Raw genomic sequence first — 22,634 nt, 5'->3', positions numbered from 1 at the left:
TATATTTTTTTTTTTTAATTTTTTTTTTATTTATTTATTTTTTTTTTAATGGCGTCAATCACTGAAAAACCCCCCACGGTTAACTTTTTACTTCCCCTCTAGATGAACGACACTGCCAAGTTCATCGTCATCCTGTTCGTCTTCCTCATCAGCTACGGTGTGGCCAGCAGAGCGTTGATGAGCCCGATGAAAGAGTGGGACTGGAACGTCCTTCGCGATGTCGTCTACACACCGTACTGGCAGATCTACGGCGAACTTTTCATTGACGAGAGTGATCGTAAGTCACCGGTCTGTGTGCCATCCCCCAAGTCAAAAGTAGTAGCGCCCTCATTGTTTAAACATCTTTAGGATATCGAACAGAGGTAGTCTGAAAATGCATCAGACATGAAATCATGTTCACATTTCCTCTATCGCTCCTCGCCTAGGCCTAAATGTAACCCTCCCATCTTTTCTTCGAGAATTGACAAACTGGAGCACTTCAAAGCCTCACTCAAGACTCCGATTTTGCACCAGGCATTCAATTGCTAACTCTCTTGGAGGAGTCTGTGCCTTTGAATGTTTCTGCAATATGGCGCGATAAAAATGTTTTTGATCATCATCATCATAATTATGTTTTCCTTTTTTTTATGTGTTGTTGGCGTATATTCATAATTTCCTCCTTTTTCTCGATTTTTTGTTTTCTCTTCATTTCTTAATAAACTTCTTGCTCTTTCACCCTATATTATTCTTATTCCATCTTTCCTCTCTCTTTCACCTCTTCTCTTCTTACTCTTCCTTCATTCAATTCTTCTCACTATCTTAATGAAAACATATCTTGCAGTCGCTCCACCATCCATGTCCTCTTTCCCCCCTCTTTCCTCCAGCGTTCATCCACAACTGTTCCTTGTTTCCCGGTGGGGGACTGGAAACCTGCCACGTGGGGATCGTCCTGGAGAGACTCATCATGGGCATCTACCTCCTCATCGCCAACGTCCTCCTCATCAACATGCTCATCGCAATTTTCAAGTAAGCATTACAACCCATAGTCAGCCAATCACGCGATGAGGGGAGAAATAATTATTATGATGTACAAGCGACTTTGCACATTATGAATACTAAACAGCAGATTCAACACGCACGTACTCGCAGTGACCGAGAAAGACGTAGTTATTAGAGAATTCTTCTTTTTCTTCTTCTGGTAGTCCTGTTACCTGGTCGATGCAAGTATGTGTTTTCGTCAGACAATAACCATTTTACTATGAATCGTGAGATGTGGAAAGCAGTCGTGAACAGTTAAACATTCCAAGAATTTCAAAAGTTGCATAGATTCTGTCCTCTGGTCTCGTATCCCATAGCAACACCTTCCAAAGGGTTCAAGAGAATGCGAACGAGATCTGGAAGTTCCAGCGATATCGTCTGATCATGGAATTCAGCGAACGCCCCTTTCTGCCCCCGCCCTTTATCCTCATCGTCCACGTCTACCTCGTGGTCAAGAAAGTCATGACATCGTGTTATCGTCATCGAAGGACCAAGCCTGTCTCTGAAATGAGTAAGTCATAGAAATCTTCTGGATGTCCGAGTTATTTTTCTTCAGTGTTATATTGAGTGCGCAAGGGGGGGGGGGGGTGGGGGCGCTGCATTTTAGACGAATATTTCATTTGCTTTTGTATCATCATCCGCACCATGCGCATTCTATGATGGGAATATTGTAGGATCTGAAATGAATTCCCTTTTATGTCAACTAAGTATCAACCAACGTAAATAGTAAACATACTCTCATATACTCTTACTTCTTCGAGTTAGGGCAGAAACACACTTATTATTGCTAATGACGGCTTTCATTCCACCTTTTTTTTTTTTTTTTTGTCTGCACCCCCGATGGACGTGCAGGTAGATTTTACGCCTGAATGCACATTATTTTCTCCTACATAAAAACTACTCTTCATTGATATTGTGAAATTCATAAAGTTCGATAGTACCTATCGACATAGAGCCTGTTAAATCTCTGGTGATTATTCAGTACCTTTCAATTTTCAAGTAATTTGGTTAAAAACCAAGAACAGTATAATATATTTAAAATGGATTGACACAAATACTATTTATTCATTTACTTCGGCCCAACCAATATTTCTCATAGTGCATATCAAGTAATAAAAGTATCATTGGACTTTTTGATTTAAAGCCTTGAGTAACATGAACTCGGACAATTTTGAAGCAAAGTAATCTTCATTTGGATTAAAAATGTATCAGTTTTCGTCTTAACCAGATAACGTTGTATTGCAAGAAACAAACAGTTCCTCCTTGTCATTGGGCTTGCCTCTATTCTCCCCTCTTTCTCTCTTTCCCCCTTTTCTGTCTGTCTCTGTGTGTGTCTGTCTGTGTTTGTGTGTGCCCCTCCCCCGCAGAAATACAGCTTGACGACCACACTCTGCAGCTGCTCTATAACTTTATGGAAGACATCGTAGAGAATCACTTGAGAGAGGAAAACTTGACGGACCAACAGTCCATCAGTGGGACCATTGAACAAATCAGTGAACGGTAAATTGCATCATTGTGTTATATATGATTTGCTGTTATTTGTTTTTTGGTTTTTCGTTGTGTTCGTTTCTGTGAAAACACTAAATGCTTGTAAATATCACTACGAGACACCAACGTCCCTAGAAGGACTAGGTAAAGAGGATCAAGTGCCTAGTTAGGGGCATAACGGCCGCCACCAGGGGAATTGAACCACGGATGTCTTATCGAGTCGACTCTAGTTTCTTTGGAAAGTACTGTGTTGTCATTATCATAGATCATTTTCTACTTCATATAATTATCATTGGTATGAAAGGACGAACTTCAATTATTTCTCTTTTTTAAGAAATCATTTATTATTATCATTATTATTATTGTTATTATTGTTATCATTATCATTCTTCTTCTTCTTCTTCTTATTATTATTATTGTTAGCATCATTATCATTATTATTATTACTATTGTTACTATTATTATTATTATTATTATTATTGTTATCATCATTATGATTATTATTATTATTGTCGTATTCTTTGTTGCCGTTATCTTTTCCCGTGGTCATTTTGTTGTGACATCTACTAGAGGAGTCTGTGATTTGTTCTGAATTTATAGGGTGGATGCCTTTGCAACGCGGTCGGAAGAGCAGAGTCGCTATGACAACGAGAACCGGAGAAAGCTGGATCAGCTGACGGAGCGAATGACGAACCTGGAGAAGGCAGTGTATAACTTCATCACACATCACTAATGGGGCATCTGGAATTCTACTTATAATCATAGAGTGTGCGTGTGTGTGTGTGTGTGTGTGTGTGTGTGTGTGTGTGTGTATGTCATGACATAATATTGTACGATAGTCTTCCAGTTATGACGTGTTATGGATTGGAATAAGTGAAACGATACTTCTCACGGTAATAATGAGCAAGGGATGCCTCGATCATCCAGTTATATACTTTATCGAAGTTCAACTACAATACTCTGTACATTGTCATCTATAAGTAGTGTACTAGTGTACTGCCCTCTACGACGAGTATCTCCTGTGGGCGTGGACGGGTGCAAGTGAAACACAGGGTACAATAATAGATTACCAGTGATAATGTATTCTCGATCTCGTTATATACACATGCATCCGAGCCCTGGTCCCCTTTGTTTGTGTGCAAACATGTTTGATGACTTATTTTGATGGATTTTGATTGCACTCATGATGCAATGTTTCACATGTCGTGAATGATTTTCTGATGAATTATTAAGAATTTTTCTCATGCTGCACTTTATTACAGTCTGGCAGTCCACTCCTGTTACAACGAACATGGCTATAACGAAATATAATTTCTAGCCGCAATATTATCCGCTCTGTGTTTTTTTTTTTTTTTTTTTTTTTTTTTTTTAATTGTTTATTCATTCCATTATACCGAAATTTCAATAAAACGAAAGAAAATTGCCGGTCACGAGGACTTTGTTAAAATGGGAATCTGTACTATCCTTATACACATCAGCAACTGATTTTAAAGAAAGAAATCCTTGTAAAAGGTTTTCTTTACCATACAAAAAGCCTATGCAAAACCATTAAAATGTGAAAGAGGGTAGATTAAGTAATTGGTAATGTCGAATTCATTCAATCCCATTTACCTCTAGCACATTATATACACGGCTCATATTATGTTCTTCATATATTCTGTTACTTACAATTCAGTTACAAAAGTGTTTTTTATCATGTACAATTCTTAGATTTCCTTCTTAGTATTTGTTAAGACTCACTTCTTGTTATTGTTAGTATCTTATCATTCAAATTCAGGGGACTTAGAAACAAATTGTGCCATAGAATACTAGATTGAGTTGACTTGAATCAAAGTTGAAATGACAAATGTGGACTATTTTGATAACTTGTCGTTTCTTGTATTCAATAAAGAATGTAAAAGTAATGTTGCTTATCAGAAAAGTATTAAACATTATGAATTCAAATGCAATACTGTAGTTTCTCATGCAGAACATTAATTCCAATGCACAAAGGCAGGTGTACTAAGAAATCTTGTCAGCCATGTATTCAAACATAATCCATTTTACCACAAGTAAGTTGTTTTCATACAGAATAATAGCCACACTTCCAAAATTTGTTCTTGTTCCATATATTAATCCCCTGTTCATTCTCCACACCTACTCATGGTGTGGGAAGGCATAGATCAAGTGAATGAAATGACTCGCAGCTCCAGCCCTTTCAACGATTAAAATTGATATTTGTTTCATCTAAGCATAGGCAGTGCAAAGAAAGTAAATACTCAGTTGCCAAACCTGATTTCATGATTCATGGAACACAAATCATAATGTACCAATAAATCTGTTTGTGTTGTACTCTATCCACTTGCTCAAGGGCGACAGTTATTCTGATCCGTAGGCATTCGACAACATAAAAGCATGTGAGTGTGACTTAAAGGATGGTATAGTTTTGATTGAGATGGGGAATTCAGATTTGAACTTTTGGTGAGATAATTAGAAACCACTTATGAAATATCAAAGAGCATATGATTCTAAGAGGAATTCAAAGTTTATTTGATAAGAATAATGGTTTTGAAGTGGCTGAGATATCCAAAAACAAAGTAAAATGAAGTGGTACTAATAAAAGGTGGGTCCCAACTTTTATCAGGACCTCTTTGCTTTTGGATATCTCAGCCACTTCAAAACCAATTTCCATCACATAAACTTTGAATAATAATACTGAACAACCACAGTCATACTCAGATATTAATGTTTGGTAAGGCAAACCACCCACAATGGTGATTTCTTTATTTACAAAGTCGCACGTCACGACTGTCCATAACAGACAGTGAAGTAACACTCAAAAGAGTCTCGGACACAGAACGTACAACATAAGGCCAGCCTGTGACTCTCTTATACATCCACCTCAGTCTGTCTCACAAAAAATACTGTCTGAAGTTAGTGTACGACAATAAGTCTTAGAAAGAAAAAAAAAAGGCTGAGAATTACCTCAATAATCCACTCCATAAGAGCTTAATTCACTCCACAATGTATCAGATTAGTGGGCTACATGACTCAAAATTTGGGATTGCATAATACTGAAATACCTGCAGCACAAATAATACTTTAACAGAAGATGTGAAATAAAAAAGAACACCCTGTCATATGAAGAACACTGAGATTGCACAGTATTGCCAAACACACTTTGAAAGACTTCAACTCAATTAAGGCACATATTCCACATGAATGAAAAGAGGATGACGGTCATGTATACTTGTACAATGCAATAATCGCCCAGAGAAAGAGGAAAAAATGAGGCTTTCCCTTAATTCATTTACGAACTCTGAAACCATTCTATAGATGAAGGGGCTGCCGAACTGGACTGGAGGGGGAGGAGTGGTAGCAACCTATATTTTTGGTTCTTCTAAAAAAAAAAAATACAGTAAATAAAAATTGAAACAACACAAAGATTGGGAAAAAAAAAATCACAAAATGTATGACTCTGACTCTTGTAACTGGTGGGTGGGTTCAACATTTACCCTTAACCCCCCCCCCCCCCCCTCCCCCCACCATCTCCCATAGGCCCACAGCACCTCCTCCAAGAAATGTTCCACGGCCCAGGAGATGTACTGCAATAATGAGGCATGGACTATTTCTATCCATATTTTAGATGCACTGTATATCGTCTTAAACTTCTGTACAAATAATACTGTGTATAGGTATCGTCAATGATAGTCTATTTCCCATCTCGTGTGTTTCCACAATGAGAATTACACAATTTGGTACAAGCTGTGTGGAGAACAATATCATGAACACCAAAATAATTTGACATCTTTCTTGCATATTATACAGTACGTGTATCTAGCAAAACGTTCAGAGATTTATTACTACAGTAAATATAGGATTTTTGTAATCGTATTGAGCCATGTATCTGCCCTTAAACCACTGTACAGTCTTTCTTGAATCTATAACAGGTTTGCAGTGTGACCAAAAACTGGAGATTTATGTTGGCAAGTCTTTTTCAATCAAGCCAACAATGCATTCTGGGTGAACATTCATGCATGCCTTACTATGTACCTACCTGTAAGTTTCTACAGAAATGGAATGTACCATGATCACAGATTGTCATATTGTGCCTTGTACTTCATACCAAATAAAACGATATTATCACATTATTGAAGCCTCTTGTCATTTCCTACCAAGTAACAAAAATGTTATGCCACAACTTCAGCCATTCTCAATTCTGGTCATGATACAAAATATGACGTAGTAATAATAGGCAATTATGCACTCTACATGTACATACCAGCATCCTTCTCCAGATGTAAAATAATTTGAACCCTTTTCCTATGGAAAAATGGTTGTGACAAATTTAGTATACACTGTACAATGTCTACACAGATATCAGAATCTCGTCTAATTTGCATCATTGATCTGACTATCTTCTCCCTCCTATCGGTCAAAAGTTCAATACTCTGGTGATGTCAAGTGATATTTCATGGACTCTGCTATAATGCTAAGATGAATACACCAAGTATGCAATATACTTTTCTTCCCCAAACAGAGAAAGTGTGAGAGGACTGAGAGAAGCTAAGAATATCACACAGTAAAGCTGTTTGAAAATAGAAGAAACAAATCATCAGAAACACAGAATTCTTACCCCCATCTCCCCTACCAGTTTGTGGGTTATATTGATTTCAATTTGTACGCACAACATGTCTGAGGAAGCTCACACCATCAACCGTGAATCTGGACTATGAGGTTCATATAATAAAACATAATGAGAAAAAAGGCCTTGTGCCTTTAAAATGTACAAAATAAATACCACAAAAGCTTGACAAAACTGATCACAGTAATGATTAAAAAAAATAGCACATAACATGGAGAGGTACCTATAACTCCAATACTGGTGGGATTGGCAAATACATGTAACATAACTAATAACATTTGCTGCATCTAAATGACACAGTTTACTTTCGTAACAGTATCAACTCTTGTTATAATGTGACACATAAATACGGTAGTACTATTGTATTTACAGTCTCTACTTGTTGCATAACATTGTAATTCTACACACTTCTACTGGACAAAAAAAAAATGGGATAAAACAAAACATCCTCAAAATGAGAATATAGAAGTAAGGTAGATGTGAATATGCATCAAGCGATAAATATTTCATGCCTGAAATAAGTAAGAACATCACAGAAGTATATATGTAAAAAAGGAATCATATTATGTCATTTTGCTGCTAACATTACTAAACAATGTCACATTAAAAGGGAATTGCAACATAACTGAGTCAGTGTTATAAAAATGATTGTCATATTTGATATCTAGGAACATGACAGTTTCCTCCAAAATGTTTGATTGAAAAATGGAGATGGATTTAAGAACCTTGACATTATTTCTTGTATTTTCTTGCCAACAGCTTGTGAGAAATCAAGAAATAAATCAATCCTAGCCAGTATCACATGCTTGAAATATTTTACACACCTGTTTTGATGTATTTTAAACTGCAGATAATATTACATGTGAAATTCCTTTCTCAAACACTGACATATCATCAATGAAAGGAATTGTACAAAAGTTTTTAGAAATGAATACCCAATGTTTATTTCACAAAAAAAAAAAAAAAAAAAAAAAAAATGGCGACAACCGAAAATAGCAACCTATACTCATAAAGCAACTCTTTACAAGGGCTTTATCTTAACCACTTGTTGCAATTTGGCATTTTAGGAAAATTGAATATGTTTCTAGGAAGAGCTTTTAACTAATAATATATTCCAAAAACTAGAGGAAGAATAATTTCAAGCCTTGCAACTATTGGTTCCTGCCATCTATGATCTCAGGATTAAACTTTGTGAAGATGTAGAGGCCAGGTATTAGAACTGTGGTATATAGAATAGACACAAAGCAATTTCTGTGCATTATCTAAACTATAGATTGTTTTCTTTTTATATCATAGTGTTTCTGCTGATCTACTGACTAAAGAATATACGATATGAGAGAAAAATGTCATTCTTTCAGCTAAGGGACACAAGCTATGAAGATGAATGTGCTTTTTCTCCATAGCATGCATTTGCAAATCTAGATCGGAGGCACAATGCACCGAACTATTAAGGTAGAAAGCCCTTCTCAACTTCACAGAGGATGTTGACAAAGTTTGTCACAGCAGTTTTTGGCACACTGAAGCAATTTTGCTGAAATGGAAAAGGGTCAGCCATTTCTTTAACTCGGCCATACAACTCACTCATAAAGTAGTGTGTCAGCTGGCATGTCAAAGCATTACATTGAATGGTTTGCTTATCATAAACATATAAAGAAAAATACGAATACATTATTTCACACAAATTTCATTCAAACTTAACCCAGGCAGGTGGATCAAAAATTATGGAATCAATATCATAATCTGATAAATGTAGTTTCAAACCAATATGAGATATAACCTTCATACTGAATGAAAGGTTGAGCCAATGACCTCGTACGCTAATATATAAGCATTACTTGCTTTAAACACCCTTTAAAGCTTGCCACTTCGTTTCAATAAGATTTATACAGCCTCACACACTTTTAAGCTATACCAGAAGTATCCTCTCAATGTGCATACAAAGAAAATAAAGCAAAGTACAAATAAAATCACCATTACCAGCACTTCATTCTTCAAAAACTTTCAACAAAAAACTGGTGTGTAGCACTCAATCCATATTGCATCACTCTATCCCTGATCACAACACATTCAAATCGTGACAAAACTAAAAATGCACCTCAAAATAAGGCAGAACCATTTCCCTCAAATTAAGCAAATTACACAGCATTACACAGTTAAAATAAAAATATGTGATCATTTTCGTAACAGCAAGTCCTATAATTTTCATCTGAACTCGCACTAGTGCCGTAAAATGTAGACATGCTGAGCGAACATGAAATGTACCCTGAAACATTATAATACACTTGAGCAAGTTAAACTCATTATCAGGAATACTCCTAATGAATTAGATAGCGTAACTCTACTCCTTTATGCATAATGGACTTCAATCAATAATGTACATCACCTTGCACTTATGTAAAGAGACATGTCTCAAGGCTGAATGCATAGCGAACATAAATCCGAGGAGAAAACGTGGATAATTCCACTTAAGCAATATTGCAGCTTATCTTTTATTCTACCCTCTCATAAGAAAATGATTGTCACAAATACGTCCAGTCCTGTGTGGCGCATATCTTGTCTCATCCATAACGTGAGTGATTTATAACGTGATTGGAAAACACACAAATACACATATTGCACTTCAGCTTCAACTATAAATACTTCCTCCCACTGTTGAGCTCAGGCAGCATATATGCTAAATTTCTGATCGTCTCTCTGCAAATTGAAACCAAAATACAATGTAGGCGCACGTCTCTTGACTTCTTCCATTTCTATAATTCCACCTGCTTTATATTAAGAAAATAAAATTGAAAACAGCATAATAATGCACAAGACTGCTTGCTTCATGGTTTCTGTTTGTTGTTCATGTTAAATTGTTTATCTCTTGTAGGGCCAATGAGAAATGAAGTGTGGGAGGGACTGAATGTGACAAATTGGTTATTGAGATTTGTGCTGTGTTTTTTTTTTTTCTGTCCATGTACCTTTCATAAATAATCTTCTTTTCACAACACAGGAAACTAACTAGATGAATAAGTCTTCTAAAGGTCATCACAGTACAATTGCAGTTCATATCTTGTTCTGATTTCGATCGGGTGAAAATGAGGAAGTAAGTGTTCACTGAACATCATGATCTAATCGTGACAATGCACAAAGATCTCCGGCTGACAACTTTGGCGAAGCATACCTCCTGTAGTCTCTTCATTGGGTCACATGATATGGTCATGTAACAATGTCACATGACTTTGGTCTATAATGTTGTCAAGTCATTACTATGTGTTAAAAAGTGCTGGTATAGAATTGAAAGTCAGTATTATGCTTCCATGCATTTCGCCAACACGAGGTAACAATGATCTTTTTTCTCATGTTCAGTCTTTGAGTAACAGTTAACCCGTTAAGGATGGACTGATTTTACTACAACACACATTTCCCATAGACACCTGCCCGAGTATACTTGGGACTCGTCCTCAACAGGTTGATTAATGGTTCAGATGAATTCATTATCACAACACAAGAATAAGCAAAATCATTATGAATACAACTGCCTAATTCAAATATCAAAATAAATAACATTTCCATCATTCACAAAGTCTTGAACAAATGAATACAAACAGAAAATTGTTTCCAAGAAAATTCATCGATTGTCAAAATACGCTATATGTACAACATGTTCATTTCAGGAAATATTTGATTGAAACTATGCTCAGTAGTGAGATAGAGGAAAGATAGCACTGCCTCGATTCAGGAATGTTTATATCTGACAGTGTTCCTGTACCTAGCTTTCAACAAGCTCAAGTGTCACCAAATCCTACTCAGCCTCTTTTCTCTGAAGCCATAGGTGAATAAGTAAGTCACAACTATAGGTATGATAGCAATTTTAAACTCTCTGTTCCATCTCCCTTTTGATTTTTGTTTTGTTCATACCTTAAAACAAGAAAGCAAAGCAGACTTACTTTACCCTTTTCTGCAAAAGACTTTATTTCAAACTGATTTCAGTGGAAACTACTTACTGTCATAGATGCTACATTCATGGACTATTCATTCTGCTGCCTATTGAAATGTTCCATGACATGGTTCAGCACACAGATAACTGGGCACAAGTATTAACCAATGGTAGGAACTTTGTCTCTTCCTCCTTACAGCATGATTCATGCTCTAACTGTTTTTATGAAAATAGCACACAACAGTGCAGAGACCTTGTCATTCAAAACCATACCACAAATTCATCAGGGCCCCTTGCTTGGACAACAACGTGGGTTGTTGGTGTTTCATGTCATGTGAAATGCAGAAATTAAAGTACTATCAAAACTTATTTTACCTCTACATTTTCTTGGCTTTTCTTACTCTTTTAAGTACTTTACACATATTATACAGCAATTTAAACGTCCCTTTCTCTCGATTGTTACTTGGGAGAAGCACTGGACCGCGGGATTGGTATGCCAATCAAGGGGTGTCCTGGAGCACCCCTGGGGTACAGCACGCCTTGGTAGAACACCCCATTGAGCTCAATGCTCATTACCAGTGAGTTGTCACCTCGCACTTCAAACAGAGGCATTCCAGACTCGGGATGGGCTGGAACAGGTTCAGAGAAAGTAAATACGAAATATAGTCACAAACAGTCAACGCTATATATAATCACGTATACATATATATCATATGTTTAGACGTCATATGTACAGATTTATGAAGGGAGAACTTCGTTGTGCTGGTATCTGTTTTTGTTTCAATCTTTTATCAAAAGATAAAGTGATTAGCACGTGACTGCACAATGTGGCTGAAAAGTGATGTACAAAAGTCAGTATCTGATCATTAGCGTTACAATCCTCATCATCAATGTTATAAACACCTGGATGTCTTTTCAATGCCACGAGTACATCAGCTACTGTATGTGTTTGTGTTGTCTGTATTGGAGAGAGAGAGAGAAACTCCATGTTCATTGCTTATGTACGTGTATAAGAAATACTCAATGTGCAGTGTACGTGTGTGCACATGTACACAAATACAAGTGAGAGATATTAAATCAAATAATTATAAACATTGTCTTATGTGTGTGTGTGTGTGTGTGTGTGTCAGTGCATACACTAGCCAACATACCTCGTGCACTGCTGACTTTGAGGTGGGCGGTGGGCATAAGCAGGTGCTGCTGCTGGAGTTGAAGGAGGCGCTGGTGGTGCTCCTCTGCCAGTAGGGAGCGCTTGGATGGTGGCGGGATTGCACCCCTCTCTGCCAACTCTGCCAGCATCGCTGCGTGGCTGAGGCTGCCCTGCCTGGGCAGGGTGAGGGGGATGTGATCATCCTCCCCTGTAATGGACAAGAACAATATATTTTTAACCCGGTGAGGATGGGCTGATTTGCTACAACACACATTTCCCTTACACACTTTGCCCGAGTATACTCGGGACTCATCCTCAATGGGTTAAAGGGGAATTTCTGAACTCTGAAACTCTGAAACTTGCCTGGACAAGGCAAGAGGGCCATGATCAGCTCTTTTCCTTCATTTACTGAAATGAGGAATGCATCTTTACAGAGTTTCTCTCTGTGTGAATGACAAAAGCTTGGAAAAATAAAAATGTCCCAAGCAACCAACAACGATGTAATTTGTGATGCTATCTCACCTACACAAATGTACCCATCAAACACGACTCTTGTTCACTCTATGGCCACTGATAGCATTTTTCTTTTGTCCATTTATTTCAATCATTTTGACTGCAGTCTGTTTTCTTGTGCATCTAATCATCTCTTCCAAAATGGTATAACAGATCAAACAAACATAATCTAACATATCTCACATTACCATAACTTCTTTGTGATTATTCCCTCAGAAAGAGTACACCCAACAACAGACCCTATTCAGAATTGGGCTTAACATCTGGACTCTTCAAAAAGGGGTCCTGTGTGATGCTGATATTGCAAACAAGTTGCTAATGGTAAAGAGAGCCTAAAGATCAACTGCTACACCAAAAGGGCACTGGAGCCCTCCATCTAGAGTACATGGCACAAGCACTGGCATTTTTCTTACCACAAATGAATTATGATTACAAAGTTGCCAGTAAGATAAAGTTTAAAGCAAACCTTTACACAACTGTGAACACAATGTTTATACATAAAAAAAAATGGTGTGATACTGCTGTACGATATAGTCTTACTCTTAGTGGTAGTTGTTGTTGATTTATACCTGGTGATGTTGATGGTGATAACCTGGATGGAAGAGTGGGAATTCTGGATGGATGTGGAATCATGGTAGGTGGAGGAGAGCCGGTAGGGGTGTGAAGATCCAGCCCATGGTAGGCCAGTGAGGGGGGCCTGGAGTGCATGTGTGGGCTGTGGTAGGAAGGGCGACGCCCCTCCCGCCGGTTACCATCAATAGCAGACTGAAGCTCAGAGGGAGAGCTGAGGTTCTTCTTCTCACACTCATAGGGGTACAGGTACTTCATGTATCTGGTAGTACATAAAAGCAGATGCAAGATCAAGTTAGGGCAAAAAGGACATTGAAGCATAACGCAAAGTTCAGCTGTTGGGCTGAAGTTTGATAAAAAGCAAACAAACAACAAACATGATACATTTAAACCTATACATCATGATGATAGTATGCAGGTTAGGGTTATGATTTCTTAGAATAACCAACACGGAACACCTTGGCACTTTCATTTCAGGGACATAGGAAACAATGAATCATCCATTATTCTGTAGCTTTAAATCATGATGTAAACTTATCTCTAGGAGTCAATAACATTATGAAGGTATGCTGTGTATTAAGGTTCTGGGTATGATGATATCAATTAAGTTAAATGCTGGTAGCAAAACCTTAAAACATTCTATGCTAATATACAAGGGAATTTAAAGCATCTTGATATATGAGTACATGATGAATTTTCCAGATTTTTTTTTTTCATTTCATTCATTCCCTTTGAGGAACTTGATAGATCTTGTACAAAATTAATTGGATTTTAAGAACGTGTTCTTCAGAATCTTACAAAGAACAGCTTCTTTAGAATCCTAAACAGAATATAGCCGGGTTCACACATACAAAATAGTGGGATGACGATCGCGCTCCATATCTCGAGATTTTTTGCAACTATTCACATGCTCCAAATTAGCTGGATAGTGATCGCGCTCGGAATCTCAAGTTTTTTGCAAGTGTCCATACGTACCGAATTATCCCGCTAATTGCCGATCGAGATAACAGCAAAGCCTGCAAACTGGGTCACACAGTGCCCTTCTCTATCACTGCCTGCGCGCACTTCCCTTTGTCCATTGTTATATGCTCGTCAGTGGTGTGGTTCGCGCGCCGTTGTTGTGGTGCGCCAAGGAGGTGAAAGACCTCTTTGCAGAGGCCTCGCTGTTGTGATGTGCGCATTGCATGATGGGATATAAAAACTCGAGATTCTAATCCCGACCGTTCACACGTACCAGCGCGGGGCGAATTATTCCACTAATTGAGGAACTAGCCCAAGATTTCTTGGGATTAGCATCGCGATGCTTATCGCGCTAATCTTCGGGGTTTTTCTGTCCACACGTGCAAGAAACTCGAGATACCGATCGCGATGCAAATCTTGAGATTTGTATCCCGCTAATTGGTGTACGTGTGAACCCCCCTTATATGTCTTCAAACAGTTCATAGCAGCACACAGAAAATGAGATTTCTAGTACAATACAAAAGTTTGTCGCATATCAAAGTACCGTACTTGATAGTATGCTTCCAATGTGTAGGGACCATAAACACAATTACTTAAACAGTGACATTGATAAACGCCCTATAATCATTGAGAAGTCATGTGACATAGATTGTAATTTCAAATGCCACAATACCATCTGTCAACTCCAATCAAAAGTGCCTGTGGGTGCATGCACAGTCTAGGCCAAAACCCCTGTACACATTTATGAGAAAAGTCTGTATTGGAGAGTACAAAAGTATATTCTTCTGGAAATGTAATTTTCCACAGATCATATTCTCTCCCCTCCCCACCCCCCACCCCCCATGCACCACCATTGGGCTTATAAAGAGGAAGCCTGAATTATAAGATTTGTCCGGTGGTGGTTGGATACATGAGGGTAGAAAGTTGGCTTGGTGTGATACATTTTACATAACCTGTTGAAGGCAAGTTGCGAGTATACTCGGCCAGGTGTTTGTGTCAAATGTTTGCTGTTGCAAAATCAGCTCATTCTCAACAAAATGGAAATTCATCCAATGTTGAGTAGAGTGAATTTCACCAAAGCAGACTTTCTATCTGCTATTCAACACCTTCACCTACTGAATTTGCTTTTGCTGGTATACTCTGCATCTATATCTCTTTTCACTAGTCTGGGGTCTCATTCCAAACCAGTATGGGAGAAAAATATTCTTGCTCAAACACCTGAAATGCTTCTGCCATTTGTACTTGAATCCCACACACTTTTTTGTATCTGTCGTACATGCCACAATACCTTCATTCAATAGACTGTTTACTTAAGCTTCTATCTATTCATCTATTTATTTACCAAGGTACTTGTTGATCACATAAATCACCTGTAAGGCCAATTTAATGCGAATACGCCATATTGTGATATGTAGTGCACACTCTGCTTGTCTTCTTACAAAGGTGATGTATTTCATTAGATAGTTTTGTTTATTCTTATTTTCAAAGGGAGAGACATTTGTATTTGCCTCACAGAGTTATGTCAAAGAATATCTCCAAGTGCTCTGCACATTCATGATGGAACTTTTTTGATACTAAAAGCACCTCTCAGGTGAAGAATTTAGCATGATTTACTCGCCTTATATGTTGCAATTTTCTAAAAATTCTGAGAAAGAAAATTGTCAAAGTGCCGTAGATGGTTAAAAAAGAAAAAGGTAAAATAGCCTGCTTTGTTTAGCTTGTAAAAGACTGTTATACATGTAGAATGTCTGTGTATAGGCTCTATAGTTGTGTACAATTCGGTGTTTTATTATCACATATATTATTTCCTTTCACTTTTTGTTTGTTTTTTGTTGTTTTCACTTTTCATTTTACTCATACTCATACTCCCATATAATATATTATCTCTCATATGTTTGTGTCTTTATGTATAATCGACAAGAATTGTATTCACAAATCTGTTTATAGTGTTGTATATATTGAATGTTTGTTGGTACTTTCATACCCCAAGAGTGGGCCAAAAGAGTCAATAAAATTCATCTTCTACAATTTATTATTGCTATCTCTTCTTCTTGTATGCAAGTACATTTAGATATCTCTCCTTGCACAGAATACATTCTTTAGTTGACCATGTATGGCACTATAACTCCTTTCCTCTCTAACTCTCCTTCTCTCCGTCTTTCTGCATCAACTTTCTTATGTTCATTATCAGTAATCTTTCATTTGATACTCCTTGTTGAGACTCTTGGATCTTGTTCAGTCTCTCTTCCTAAAGGGCACACAGATACTTTGCGAGATTAAACAACTTTTTAGCAGCGTGCCAGAGGTGCGAACACCGCCTGATCCGTGGAGCCACTCACTCATCGAGACACGCAGAGCCCCCGGTTACACCTGGGCTGTTTCTACACCACAAACATTATTTAAAGCACGGGCACAGGTGGTAAAAATGTGGGTCGCAATAAGGTCACAATAACTCTGTCAATAATGTTATCAACGAGAAGGATCGTTCCAATCTTTGCATCATACTTAACTTTGCATTGACAGCATATCCAAAGCAAAATCCCTTTAGTTTTAAGCCACCACATAAATCGTCAAACAAACTGAGTATTTTGTACATTTTTGCAATTTCATAATTATTTTACTCTGTAATATTTAAGGTTGCAAATGAACTCATTTTCAATTTTCATTAAAAAAAAAAAAAGCAATTGTACACTATCATATATATGAAGCAGTAATACAGATAAAAGAACTTGTGAATCAGTCGATGTGATGAACTGCTAATTAGCTGCCACCTTTATGCAAAGTAATGGGAGGAAACTGTCCCCATTCTTGAGTTTTGGAAGTTTTATATGCTGCTATCCATTTATTCTGAGACCCACTGTAACTATTTCCTCATCATTAAAGCCTCTTGTTCTCTATGGTATTATGATATAATTGGATAGGAGAATTCTATACCAGTTTTAACAGGTCAGTCAAAGGAAATGAATAAAGAAAAATCCTCAAATCAGTATCATTTCAGCTTAAGAATTCATATCTGATTATTCAAAAGGTGGCAGCAATGTAGGAAATGTTAACTTTGGTAACAGTGGAAGAAATATATCAAACAGTATTAATATATTAACACTCAATGCTTTTCACAGTTTACTAAGGCAAGTATGAGTATCCAAAACCACACTCAATTTGTTGTCTAACAGAAATTGGTGAGTCCATGCAAAGTCTGGTGGGTTTAACAATCAAGTAAGGAACAGGTTGATCTGTAATACCAGTCTCAAATCTGCATATGATTCTTCACAGACAAATGTAAAAAGAAAAAAATGTTCAAAATGCATAAAGATTTAATGTCTTTCATGTTTTGTGTCTAAAGTGAACAAATTTGTTTCACTTCAGTCTTGAAATTTGAAATAGGTTTCTTTTATTTCTTGTAGTTCTAACTCTGCTCAGGTCCTTAAAGAAGACTATAATTTTCATAATGAAAAAAAAGAAAATGTCAGGTGTTTCTGAATCTATATCCCAACACAAAATAGTCCCTCTAATTCAAAAGAGAACATTTCTAGGCTCTGAATGACATGTATTTTGCAGATGAATTAATCCTAATCAAATGCACCTACTACTTCCTAAAAAAAGTTCTCCTTCTCTTCTCTATAGGCGTGTCTTCATCAGCCCGAAGTTCAAACTAGCGGGACATTTTGCGGTCTGAGAAAATAGCCCGATACAGCGAATGTGCGTCTTCATCAGCTCGAACAGCCTGCTTCGGGAATTAGTCCGAAAATTGACGCATGCGCACTTTGCAGTATTACTCTGCCTGGCTCGCGGTTCGAAAGTGGATTTCCCCGCTCAAAATCTCCTATATCACCGTATGTACGATTCTACAACCAGGGAGGTGAGCAGTACAGCAAATTCTCTCCAAAGGGATATTAATAACGCTACTCTTTCTTCTGTCCAGTGGCAGTGAGGCATCTTATATGAAATTAACGAATTGCAATGTTTAAACAAATCCAAAATGCACACAATCTGCAAGAATCTTCAGCTATAAGGTAGAGTGGACCAGAAGAAGAAGTTTACAAAAAAAAAAAACAAAAAAAAAAACAGCTAGCATGCACGGCACTGAGTTTTAATAGGGAGGTGAGAGAAATCACCTCCCTGGTTTTAAAGATCTCCTTAGTTTAGTTATGCCATGTTGTTGTGCATATGTGTAATGTATTTGTAATTGTATGTGTATTTTTGGAAGAAATTCTTGAGTGGTCCACAATCTACAAGCACTGCTTTTTAGTGGACCTCTCAGTTCTCTTTTTTTTTCTCCTCAAAATATAACTTTGTATTTTCCCGTATGTATACATGATTCATCTCTATTAGTTTGTTGGATATCGTTAATCCTTCGCACTTTGTACTGTATACATGCTTATGATGGATTTTCTGATTTACCTCGTGTTATGTTTTGTTGGAAAGAAAATGAGAATGAAATAAATGAATTGAATTGAATTGAAATTGAAAAGATGACAACAACAGTAGGCCTATAGTACACACATGTGATCCTTGAATACACCGTGCGTGTAATGTACTATACACAATCACTAGCTGCTTGTACATGCGCTTTCCATTGCCAGCTGGCTAACCAGAAGCGTGGAGGGATCGAGAAAATTTCGGGCTGATGGAGACGCACCCAAGATAGCGCGCTATTTCACGAATTAGCGCTCTAGTTGACGAACTAGACCAAGATTTTGGGGGAAATTTTCCCGATCAAATAGCGCGCTATCTGCGTCTTCACTACACAGATAGCGCGCTATTTTGACATCGGACTAGTTTGGTAACCGCAAGATAGCGCGCTATTTTGAAACTTCGGGCTGATGAAGACACGCCTTATAGCATCTTTGGTATGACAAAGCAATGGAGTTCATGCTGCTCCACTTTTTTTACAGGTGTTAAAACTTTAAGGTCTGTCTCTGTGGACAACAGTGAAAGATACATTTCAACCACAAGAACCTATACGAGCTATGGCCTGACAGCTTTCAAATCTTGTATGTCCAGCACTATGCTTCCATTCCATGTCACTTCAGTGGACTCAAAGTTCCCACAAAGAATTTGACTTTGACTTTCATACAGATGCACATTTCTCATTTTGATGTTCACGTATGAAATAAGTACATGTATGCTATCTTCCAACTGGCTTTGTCTCACGTATTACTACACTTTTTGCTTGAAGTGCTTGCACTTCATTAATTTCTTCCGGAACCATTTATGAATTACCATGCTAAATCTAATAATACCATTTTTAGGGCTCTATAAATGCCTCAGTCGTCTGGTTGCCACATTGCACAGTATTCTAGGATCTCATTACAGTTTCTATGAACTGCCCACATAAATATCTCATTATGAAAAATACTGGTATGTTACAACACAGCCCCCACAATGTCAAAATACATCCCTCATAACTGCGAGTCAGACATAGTTCCTAGATCATAAATTACTGCTTCAGCTCCTAAAATGACCCCAATCATCTTTTTTTTTTTTTTGATTGTTCTAAGTCCTTTCAATATTGTAAATGAATAAAGATTAAAAAAAAAATTGAAGACATCAGCAGACCTGATAAAGCAGATCACTATTGTGGTGATGATACAATTCTAAACATGTATCAGCAAATACAGCACAGCTGTTACTCAATCCAATTTGCCATGAGATCTACCCCAGGGTAAATGGAAAATAGAACAATTCACTCATTCAATAAAAGACAAATATGATGCAAATCATGTGAGAAAATTATTTGGATTTGCTACTAAAGTGACATATTTCTCCACTTGAAATGACATCTGAAATTTGATTTGACTGAAAATGACTGTGGACATAATGTATCCATGTTTGAGAGTTTCTATGTGCAAGACTTGAAGGTGACAATATCAAAACTGGATCTGAACTTTGTCTGTAGTGTTTAAAAAGATTTCTACCAAAGAGATAAAATATTTCAGTTTCCTGTCTGCCCACATTTGTAAATATAACAGCCACATACCCTTGAGGAATATATAGATATTTATTTATATCTAGTTATATATACATTTTTTTCATATTTTACTTTTATTATTTTTATTAAGAGCATGGTGGGGATACTTGGCTCTTACAAATGCATGTGAGTTTCAAAGTGTGCAGTTTATTATCCTTTTTCAACCACTGGGTTTCTGTAGTGTTTGTGCCTAATACCTGAAAGAAGTAATGAATGACTACAGGTCTATAGATGTATATTCAAAGTTGAAAATGAAGAATTCAGATTGTTTAAAAGAAGGCACAGCCTTGTTGGTTCAGTGTTAAGTTTTTGTTCCAGGTTTTGCTTTCCTTCATACTTTCCATTCCCCATTTAAAGAACAAGTTCACCTTCACATAGAAATGGATTGAGTGATTGCAGCAAAATCAGTAGAACACATCAGGGAAAGTCTGAGGAGAATCAGACAATCCGTTAAAAAGTTCTGAACTTTTATAATTTCAGTGCCACCATCACTGGATGAGAAGACTACTACAGATGTGATGTCACATGCGAAGAATGATATAAAGAAAATATAAAGAAAATTCAACATAACTTCAAGTTTCTCGCATAATAAATGAGCATATAGTCCCATTAACATATGTTGGTAAAAAGTAGAGGGAATGAGTACTTAAAGAAGTGAAAGTTTGTGGAATTCTTTTTTTATTTTTTCGACATCCGTAAACTGTAACAGTCTTCTCATCCAGCGGAGGTAACCCTGGAACTTTAAAAATTCATAGCTTTCCTCAAACTTTCACTGATGTGTTCTACTGATATTGCTGCATTCACTCAATCCACATATATGTGATTTTGCTACAACGTGCATTTCCTATAGACACTTGCCCGAGTTAACTCGGGACTCGTCCTCAATGGGTTAAACTTGTGAGAGATAAGATGGAGATGAGGGATGAACTCACTGTGTCCTGAGAGTGAAGGCCGCACTGGTGATGGAGGCAGGGAGGTTGAGCCCCTTAGTGATCTCCCTCCACTGCTTTTTGTTAATCACTTCTACCAGTCCCCCTTTAGCCACCACCAGGTTGTACAGCTCATACAGGTCCAGCACCTGCTTAGCCATGATAGGAATCCTGTTCACCGGCGTCCCTGCAGTTCAGGCATCGAGACAAGAAACAAAGATGAAAATAACCTTTTGAAAATGACTAGTAGAAGCAGTGGCGGATCCAGAGGGGGGTGTACCAGGCACACGCCCCCTTATTTTTTGTTAGAACAGAAGAAATCAAAAGAAAAAAAAAAGGGAGGAGGGTACGTGCACCCCCTTTCATTTTGTAAAGGCGCATCCTCTTTACAGAATTCCAGGATCCGCCCCTGAGAAGGGTAATGCATCAATATGATAATTCAAACACTGTGGTAGTACATACTCCAGTTATCAATGTTGAACTACTGTTTGCCTAGCCATGTTTTCGTGGTAACATTACATTTCATGGGATTCAAGTTTGTGGAAATATGTACTCTTTATCGATCTTGTTTGGTTTTGTGTGTGAGAAAATGAATTTCATAGAAGCATATATTTTTTATATAATCTGAGAATATTTTTGAATCATTAGGATAATTCTTCACTGTAAAATTTTAAATCTGCTTCAAGAACACTGAGTCAAAAAGAAACCCTAATAGATGTTGTGGTTTCTGTTCACCAGGTCTTTTAGGATCTTTCCGAAAACATCAACACTTGAGACTGGCAGAAAACCTCAAAGCATTGATCTACAATGTACTTTTGTGTTTTGATAGCTTCTACTCTGCAGTGTCTGTGAACAACTAAAAACCTGTCCCCTGCTCTGAGAAAATGAAATTAAAAGAGTCAAAATAAGTAATATCATACATCCTTCATCTGACAAACTCTGACCACTGCTTACCACTAAGAAATGACTAGATGTATCGATAACATCATAAATTATCAAGCCACGAATGTCTAGGGTAACCTAATCATACCACACAAGGGTGTCATTCGTTCAATTTTGAAGATCATTTTGTTTTCACTTTAATTTCTCTCTGTAATTTCAAGGCTTTGACAATTAGACCCACTAAAAGCGTGTCCACAAATATAAAAAGCCACATCTTGTTTCAATTAAGCATCTCAATTATAGCCCACATACGGAGGTATGCATTGCGATGACAAGATAAGAATGGCGCATAATTTACAAATCCAATCTTCATTAGAGCGGTGGTAAACACCAGGCTGAGGATTAAGTGCTAGCTCTCGATGAGTGCTACAAATTGCACGACTAGCTGGAGGTGTAACAAGATCCCAGACCGTGAGGATGCTGAAAATATGGGTTTAGGAAAACACGCAGCAAATCTAATCACCTCCATGCAATGGCAGGAAAAACCGTATAAAAGGAGGTTATTGTCTCAAATACGGGAGGTGGAAATTGTATATCAAAGGCCTAATTCA

At 37.4% G+C, this 22,634-nt stretch overlaps 2 protein-coding genes across 2 annotated transcripts in view; one reads left to right on the top strand and one right to left on the bottom strand.

Annotated features, from left to right (window-relative positions):
• LOC140231246 (transient receptor potential cation channel subfamily M member 3-like) overlaps nucleotides 1-3,238 on the top strand; it is a 38,837-nt gene extending 35,599 nt beyond the window's left edge. Inside the window, exons 21-25 of the mRNA XM_072311394.1 lie at nucleotides 103-277; nucleotides 864-1,005; nucleotides 1,335-1,528; nucleotides 2,385-2,517; nucleotides 3,106-3,238. Of these exons, the coding sequence (XP_072167495.1) occupies nucleotides 103-277; nucleotides 864-1,005; nucleotides 1,335-1,528; nucleotides 2,385-2,517; nucleotides 3,106-3,238 (777 nt within the window). The remainder of the gene's footprint in view (nucleotides 1-102; nucleotides 278-863; nucleotides 1,006-1,334; nucleotides 1,529-2,384; nucleotides 2,518-3,105) is intronic.
• Nucleotides 3,239-10,993: 7,755 nt separating this feature from the next.
• The window catches only part of LOC140230855 (protein dead ringer homolog), a 28,491-nt gene continuing 16,850 nt past the window's right edge, over nucleotides 10,994-22,634 (bottom strand). Inside the window, exons 4-7 of the mRNA XM_072311001.1 lie at nucleotides 21,145-21,328; nucleotides 13,281-13,543; nucleotides 12,200-12,406; nucleotides 10,994-11,677 (exon numbers count right to left, since the gene is read on the bottom strand). Coding sequence (XP_072167102.1) covers nucleotides 11,508-11,677; nucleotides 12,200-12,406; nucleotides 13,281-13,543; nucleotides 21,145-21,328 — 824 coding nt within the window. The 3' untranslated portion in view covers nucleotides 10,994-11,507. The remainder of the gene's footprint in view (nucleotides 11,678-12,199; nucleotides 12,407-13,280; nucleotides 13,544-21,144; nucleotides 21,329-22,634) is intronic.

Source organism: Diadema setosum, chromosome 7, assembly GCF_964275005.1.
Source record: "Diadema setosum chromosome 7, eeDiaSeto1, whole genome shotgun sequence".
In the NCBI taxonomy this organism is placed as follows: Eukaryota; Metazoa; Echinodermata; class Echinoidea; order Diadematoida; family Diadematidae; genus Diadema; species Diadema setosum.
This window is presented reverse-complemented; position numbering and strand designations above follow the sequence as displayed.